Raw genomic sequence first — 8,810 nt, 5'->3', positions numbered from 1 at the left:
AGAATCTTTTCTTTGCTTTTTTTTCTTTGGCTTCTCTGATTTTCGTTCTTATTAATATATTTATGGTTTTGTATTTGTATGGGTCATTTTTGGCTTCTTTTCTCTCGTCCATTAGTTTCAGCATCTCATCTGTCATCCATGATTTTTTTTTTCATTAATCTATCTATCTTTAAGTGTCTATCCTTTACATTTTGCACTATTTCTGTAATATGTTTGATCGGTTGTTCTTCGTTCGATTCGTCTTTAATTGCAGTTACTTGCTCGTTTTACGTGATTTGGACTTTCATCCTCGTATCAAGATTTTTCAGCATACGTAGGTCGTATGATTGTGCTTTTTTTTTCTGCACTGTTTTGAGTTTGACTCGAAATACTCCCACCAGTGGAACGTGGTCTGTCTCCATGTCTGCTCCAGGATAAGTCTTGACAGATGTAAAGCTGTTTTGGAATCTTGTATTTACCAAAATGTAGTCTATTTGATTCCTAATAATTCTCCCGGGTCTGTCTTAAGGAGATTTCCACGTGTAGAGCTTGTGAGTTAATTGGAAGAATGTGTTGGTGACAACTAGTTCTGCGTCTTCTGCGAATTTTTCTAGGAGGTCTACTCTCTCGTTTCTGACTCCAAGTCTATGTGCTCCAATATATTGTGTCTTATCTTCAGCTCCAATCTTGACATTCATATCGCCCATAATGATGAGAACTTCCTGTCAAGGAATTTTCTTTATGATACTGTTGATGTTCTGATAGAACTCAATTGTTTCTTTCTCCCTTTTATCTACAGTGGGAGCATCGACTTTAAATGTTTAATACTTCTTCTTTTTTAAAACGCAATTTATTTCATATGGAATAAATCTCACAGAACAATATACCACTTTTCTATAAGAAGGTGTATTATGTAATTGTTGCGTAACAACAATACTTAATATTTTTAGTCTATTTTTGTATCATATTATTTAGTTTATTTTTGTATCATACTGTATATTAGTTTAGATATATAAAATTTCTTTGTACTAACTAATAATCTGTAAAGCGCCGTTATCTTGCATTTAAATAACTTTCTACACAAGTTTCTAAAACCTTCATAGAATCGTAACAATGAAAGGATTAGTATTTTCCAAATTACCCTCTGACGCATTCCAAAATTCCGCAAGTTGAGACAAATACCCTTATCAGGTAGTTTTTATCAATGATTTGAAAGTTAAAGGTATTTGAAAAATAAACATATCTACTCGCCCCAGCGGCATATTAGTGTTTTAAACCAGTCGGTATATTAATAAGTTCGTGTCAATATTGTATCACCGACAAGTGTGTATCATATGCAAGTTATCGGCGTTTAAAATACATTGTATTTGTTTAAATATATTTGTTCAAACGTTCTTTTCGAATCTTCATTTTTCCCAGTTTTCTGGGTGGTCCTTCAAAGAAATATATATATATATATATATATATATATATATATATATATATATATATATAAAGTGAACCTATTTCCCTAAGGAAAAACCTTGTTCCCAAAGGGAAAAAACCAGCGACCTATTACTGGTGCGTGAAACAAAGCCATCAGGACAAAGGTGTAAGGACAAACACCTACATCTTCGCTCATCGTCCTTCGAGCCGGAATTCTTCACATTTCAACTTCGAATCAGAGATCTTCGCATGTCTCATCTTCAAGTTAGACATCAACGCAGCATCTGCAGCATCTTCCAGTAGAACGCCTCCAGACTCCTTCATCCTCGTAGCTGATTTAACGCCTAGCATCACACTCAACAAACTGTAAGTTTTTTAATTTTAGTATCATTTGTGAAGTGCATACTATAAACTCTTTTTGAACATTTATTGAACATTTTCGTTATTTCGCTATTATTTTTATAATTATTATATCCTTTTACTTATATTTTCGATTTTTAGTGTAAATTCTCATATTTTCGCTATATCTCTGTGTGTATTACTATTCTTCTGTTTTTTCAATTTAAAGATCAAATTCTTTCACATATTTCTCGCTCACTAAATCTTAATCTAATTCAATCAGCTAATCATGGATAAAACGGTTGATGATATTGTTAAAGTAAAAGATGATCTTGTTAAGGCAAGAGGTCGAAGTAAAGCTTCGATAACTAGATTGGAGAATTGGTTTAAAGAAAATGAAAAAAGTAATATTTCAAAAAATGAATTAATTTTTAGAAAAGACTATCTATCAAAAGTTTTTGACAAATATCTCGAGGTTCAAAATGAATTAGAGACAATAGATGATGAATTTTCTGTTGACATGGCAGACGTAGAAGACAGATTTTTAACGTTAGGATCAGCTCTAAAGAATAAAATTGATACAATTTCAGTAAATTCTGTTGCACCTCAGCTCAACAAAATCATTCAAATAACCATCATATCCGCCTACCGGAAATAAAAATTCCACATTTCGATGGAAATATAGCAAATTGGCCTAGTTTTATCGAGATGTTTACCAAACTTATCGTAGATGATTTAAATCTTTCAGATATTGAAAAACTAATTTATTTAAAATCAATTCTCAAGAACGAGCCTCTACAACTAATTGAAAATTTGGAAGTTGTAGGCTCAAATTTTTCCGTTGCGCTCGATACACTTAAGAATAGATTTGAAAACAAATGTTTAATAATTAACACTTATTTAAAACAACTTTTGAACGTTCCTTCATTAACAAAAAATACTGCTCAAAACTTGCGAGAATTCTTAACTCACATAAAAAAGAATTTAAGTGCGCTAAATAATTTAAATATCTCCGACAATCTTGCAGATTTAATTTTAATTCATATATTCACACAAAAATTAGATTTTAATATGAAACGATCCTTTGAATCCGAAAGAGATTTCAACGAACTTCCTACAATAGATGAGTTTTTGAATTTTATTGAAAAGAAATGTAAGATATTGGAAAATTTGATCTTTGAAGAGAAAACATTTTATAAATCAAAACCGTCTCTTCATATTTCTATAAATAATAGAGATACATCTTTTAAATGTTTCGTATGCAATTCTAACTCACATAAAGTATACTCTTGCCAACAATTTTTAAATTTGTCCGCTCAAGAGCGTATGCAAAAAGTAAAAAACAAAGGTTTTTGTCTCAATTGCCTTGCTAGTGGTCATATGTCTAATTCTTGTTCCTCATCTTCGAATTGCAAAACCTGCAATAAAAGACATCACTCTTTGCTTCCACTCTTGCTAAAAGTTTTTTCTCCCACATCATTGTGTTTTCAAGCATGATAGCTTAACTACTCGACTCAGGGTTGTATTTGATGGATCAATGAAATCAACCTCAAATGTGTCTCTCAACGATATTATGCTCAAAGGTTATACTGTACAACCTGATTTGTTTGAAATTCTAATTCGCTTTAGACTTTACAAATATACTCTTATCGCCGACATCGAAAAGATGTTTAGGCAAATAAGAATTAACCCAAAACAGACATTTTTACTAAACATTCTGTGGCGCAATTCCCCGCAAGAAGAATTAAAATGTCTAGAACTTCAGACTGTGACCTACGGCACAAACTCAGCTAGTTTTTTAAGTACTAGGTGTCTTAAAGAGTTGGCAGTTCGAAATAAAGAAAAATACCCATTAGCTGCTGATGCTCTAGAAAATTCTTGTTATGTAGATGATATTTTACATGGTGCAAATGATATCGAGACTTTGTACAAGACTTATAAGCAACTTTCTACGAGTCTAAATTCCGCTGGGATACCACTCCATAAATGGAGTTCTAATTCTTCCGAGTTTCTCGACTCTATTTCCTCTGAATCTCAAAAATCTAATTATGTAATAAAATCCGACAATTCGTCAAATAAAGTTCTTGGAATATGTTGGAATTCTCAGTCTGACATGTTCTCTATCTCTCTTCCTGACATTTCTAGTGAACCAAAATACACAAAAAGAGAAGTTCTATCAATTATCTCTTCTATTTTTGATCCTCTTGGTCTAATAAATCCGATTACTGTATCTGCCAAGTTGTTAATGCAAAATATTTGGATATGTAACTTAAATTGGGATGACAAACTCACAGGAGAAATTTCATCAGAATGGTTGAATTTTCTAGCTCACATTCCTGATCTTGCAAAACTCACAATCTCTAGACCTCTGCTCAATCCGCTCAATATTTCTCGAATTGAAATCCATGGTTTCTGCGATGCAAGTATGAAGGCATATGGCGCTTGTATTTATTTACGGGTTTTACATGAAAATGGAATCGTTTCATGCAACTTAATTACTTCAAAGAGTCGTGTAGCTCCGCTAAAAACCATTTCCCTACCCAGACTTGAATTATTAGGGGCTGTTTTGCTTTCTACCCTGATTTCAAATATCTTTCTTATTATTTCACCAAAGGTTTCTTCCATAGCTTCGGTTAGGCTCTGGACAGATATCCAAATTGTACTTGCATGGATAAATTCTCACCCTTCTCGTTGGTCAATCTTCGTAGCAAACCGTATAACTCAAATACAGGAGTTAACGCGAACTTATTTATGGAATCACGTAAGTTCTAAAGATAACCCAGCAGATATTCTGTCTCGCGGTACCACACCGGCCCTGCTGGTAGACAATACATTATGGTGGCATGGGCCCCATTTTCTAATGAACGCAACCACTAAATTTAATGAATTTGTTCCAAATATTGATATAACAGATATTCCTGAAATAAAAGCCACTTTACACGCTGTAAATAATTCGAAACCTACTCTATATACAACTTTTTGTAAATTCTCATCTTTCACTCGGTTACAAAGAGTAATTGCATATTGCAATAGGTATATTTACAATCTTAAAAATAAAGAAAACAAAAGAAATGGTGAACTTTCGGCTTCCGAATTAATAGAAGCCAAGCAGAGAATAGTTAAAATCATTCAACTAACATTCTTTCAATCAGAATTTAAAGACTTAAAGCATCAAAAAACAATAAAAAATAAGGCTATCTTAAAATTGAATCCATTTATAGACGCATCTGATTTAATAAGAGTTGGTGGACGACTTCGCAATGCAAATGTTTCGTATAATCAAAAATTTCCACTTCTTCTTCCTACAAAATGCCAGGTAGTTAGATCGTTACTTCAAAGATAACACATTCGCCTATTGCACACAGGCCCTCAAAATACATTGTCAAATATTAGACTCACTTATTGGCCTCTTGATGGACTGAGAGAAATCAAGAGGATCATCTACAAATGTAAGAACTGTTACAGATTTAACGCAAGACCAGCTCATCAAATAATGGCCGATCTACCCAAAGAACGGTTTCAGGTCTCTCGACCATTCACAAATGTCGGCATCGACTACGGGGGCCCATTTCAAATAAAATCTTCAAAACTGCGACGTGCTCCCATTTGTAAGGCTTATATAGCAGTATTCGTATGCCTTGTCACTAAGGCAGTCCATATAGAGCTAGTGTCCAGTCTTAGCACCGAAGCATTCCTACTAACGTTAAAAAGATTCATTTCACGCAGAGGTATTCCTAAAACCATTTATTCGGACAATGCGTCCAACTTTCTTGGAGCTCGTAATCAGTTAAAAGAGCTTTATGACTTTTTTATGGGAACGGATGTTCTACCTACCATAAAAGAATTCGCAGCCTCAACATTAATTGAGTGGAAGTTCATTGCACCTCGATCTCCACATCAGGGTGGAATTTGGGAAGCAGCTATAAAGAGCTGCAAGTATCATTTAGTAAGGATGATGGGCAATAATATTTTTACATTTGAGGAATTAACCACTATTTTGGCTCAAATAGAAGCTGTTTTAAATTCACGACCCCTCTGTCCATTGTCAGACAGTCCAAATGATTTTTCTTTTCTAACCCCCGCTCATTTTCTCATTGGAAGCAGCATGACTTCCTATCCAGAAAAAGATATCTCGACAAAATCCAAAAATAGTTTATCACTGTGGCAGAAATGCAGCAAATTTCATCAGCAATTTCGCAGAGATGGCAGGGTTAGAACTGTAAAACTAAGAACTAAAGACGGAACATTTATAAGATCTGTTGTTAAAGTATGTCCTTTACCCCATACTCATTTAGATGTAGGTCACATCAACGGGAGGACTATGTTGCGTAACAACAATACTTAATATTTTTAGTCTATTTTTGTATCATATTATTTAGTTTATTTTTGTATAATACTGTATATTAGTTTAGATATATAAAATTTCTTTGTACTAACTAATAATCTGTAAAGCGCCGTTATCTTGCATTTAAATAACTTTCTACACAAGTTTCTAAAACCTTCATAGAATCGTAACAATGAAAGGATTAGTATTTTCCAAATTACCCTCTGACGCATTCCAAAATTCCGCAAGTTGAGACAAATACCCTTATCAGGTAGTTTTTATCAATGATTTGAAAGTTAAAGGTATTTGAAAAATAAACATATCTTTTAATACGTCGAGGGGTCAGGGGGGAGATTTCGGAATGTTTGTGATTGAGGGGAGAGAGTGGACATCAGTATCAGTTAAAATTCCAGCACTGAAGGAGCGTCAGGCTCTACTCGCCCCAGCGGCATATTAGTGTTTTAAACCAGTCGGTATATTAATAAGTTCATGTCAATATTGTATCAACCGACAAGTGTGTATCATATGCAAGTTATCGGCGTTTAAAATACATTGTATTTGTTTAAATATATTTGTTCAAACGTTCTTTTCGAATCTTCATTTTTCCCAGTTTTCTGGGTGGTCCTTCAAAGAAATATATATATAAAGTGAACCTATTTCCCTAAGGAAAAACCTTGTTCCCCAAGGGAAAAAAACCAGCGACCTATTACTGGTGCGTGAAACAAAGCCATCAGGACAAAGGTGTAAGGACAAACACCTACATCTTCGCTCAGTAATTTCTATTATAGTTTATAGAAAATTCAGTGTTTTAACGATAATAAATAATTTTTAATGTAAAACTGGAAATACTTTTTAAATGTCTAAATTTTTGTTTAGGTATGGTTAACTACTAGATAATTCATACAAGACACAAGATACCTACGTTTTTTTTATACCAGATTTGATCAAAGAAAGTTATCAGTTTCAACATACTATAATGAATTATTGTTTTTAGGCGATCCCTTATATTGGATGTTGAACTGGGGAACGTTACTTTATCGTAAATCCTTCCAAAGATATCTATGTGCGGTAATATTTTATTATCAAAACATAGCTTTATATACAATAGCAGTTTTTGCGTACTTAAGTAAACCCACTGCAGTTGAACTTTTAGAATATCTAGCTACAGCTACATCATTAACTTATGTGAGTATTTTAAAACTATTAGCTAAGTTTAAATGTTTTAACCAATTTTTATTTCATTGATATATAATACAAAAGACTGATTTATAGTAGATTTTATTATTTTATTATATTGTTGTACCATTTAACACGTTTCCTGTATGCTTATATTGAAGTTTCATAATTTGTTTCTTCTTTCGGGTCTCCGTAATAGGTGTAGTGTCCTGCTCTAGTGGGGTGTTAGTGTTCTTTTTTGGTAGTCTCTTAGGAATTCCTTAACCCTTAAATTTTCCTACGTAGACGGCAACTCAATTGCTATCAACAAGTCCTCGTAGACACTTCCTGTCAGGCCTAGCAACCTCCAGTGGAGTCTTACGTAAAATCGACACCTCCATCGAACAAAGTTGTAACTCAAGTTAGATCTATTTTCACATTTCAACACAGGCGAATTCAGTAAAAATTGCGCACATGTCAATATAAAACGACGTAGCTTAATTCTCAATAGTTTCGCTAATACTCCGCTGAAAAAAGTTGTATTTTAACTTACGTGTGTCAGTTTAGCGTAAAAAAGGCAGTAACACTGTTTACTCCATATGTCAAATTTTTAGTTTCTATATATTTGACGATTAATAAGGTTGTTAAAGGAGTTACAGCTTTGTTGCACGGATGTTTAATTTATAAAGTAATCAAACATACGGTGTATCCTCTAAGTCAATCTTGTTGTATGAATAGTTTACCGGGGAATCCCATATGCTATATGAGTTGCTGCTTTATTTGTGTTTGATTAGTTACAGTATATCCCATTGACGTGAATGTAACTTGTACATTATTTAATTTAGTTGATATTTTTGACTATACAAGTGTTTCTATATTAAGATATATTTTTATATATAAAATTAGTCGTAATAGGTGTATATTAGAATTAGCTTTAAAAAATAGTGAAATAGACGCTGAACCTGCTAAGTAAAATAATTATCATAACCATAATTTTGTAAGTAAACATAAGTAGTTTATATTTTATGGAACAAAATTTATTTTCTGGTGAGATGGAAAACTTAGACATTGTTGAAAAAGATTTTGATGTCACAGAAAACCCTTTATGTGCAAATACATCATCATCCGATGAAATACTTATTCAACATGGCAATGATGTAATCGAATTTTAAAAAAAAGTTACGGCCTGGTTGTAGCAAATTTCTAGACCCGAATGGTAGTGATGTAGAGCCTAGTGGTCATAAAGAGCTTTTCTCTGCTAATATATCCGAATATGTACCTTTCAGTTCTGAAGGTAAGATGTCAATGTTTTTAGAATATCTATTGCTATTTACTTTTTTCTTGTTAATAGACCACCATAAGTTCCTTTTGTTACGAATTGTTAATTTCTGTTTCTTTGGTATTCTATGGTCTTCAGCTAGATATACAAAAAATAATTTTGTTGTAGGTAGTAGCTATTCGGATGGACCAAAAGAAAAGACTCTACAAGAAATAGATGAGGTTGAACCCAAAAACAAACTTAAATATACAAACCAAATATAGTGCTACTGATATAAAACAAAATTCGCATAAGAAAAAGAAACGAGAT

At 33.0% G+C, this 8,810-nt stretch overlaps 1 protein-coding gene across 1 annotated transcript; it reads left to right on the top strand.

Annotated features, from left to right (window-relative positions):
- Positions 1 to 3,280: 3,280 nt before the first annotated feature.
- LOC140431470 (uncharacterized) lies at positions 3,281 to 6,088 on the top strand. The gene is made up of 2 exons (XM_072519389.1): positions 3,281 to 4,166; positions 5,109 to 6,088. Exons 1-2 carry the CDS (start codon positions 3,281 to 3,283, stop codon positions 6,086 to 6,088), a joined length of 1,866 nt encoding a protein of 621 aa, XP_072375490.1.
- Positions 6,089 to 8,810: the final 2,722 nt, after the last annotated feature.

The sequence above is a fragment of the Diabrotica undecimpunctata genome, unplaced genomic scaffold (assembly GCF_040954645.1).
Source record: "Diabrotica undecimpunctata isolate CICGRU unplaced genomic scaffold, icDiaUnde3 ctg00000997.1, whole genome shotgun sequence".
Taxonomy (NCBI): Eukaryota; Metazoa; Arthropoda; class Insecta; order Coleoptera; family Chrysomelidae; genus Diabrotica; species Diabrotica undecimpunctata.
Note: the sequence above shows the minus strand (reverse complement) of the source record. Positions and strands in the feature narration are given on the sequence as shown.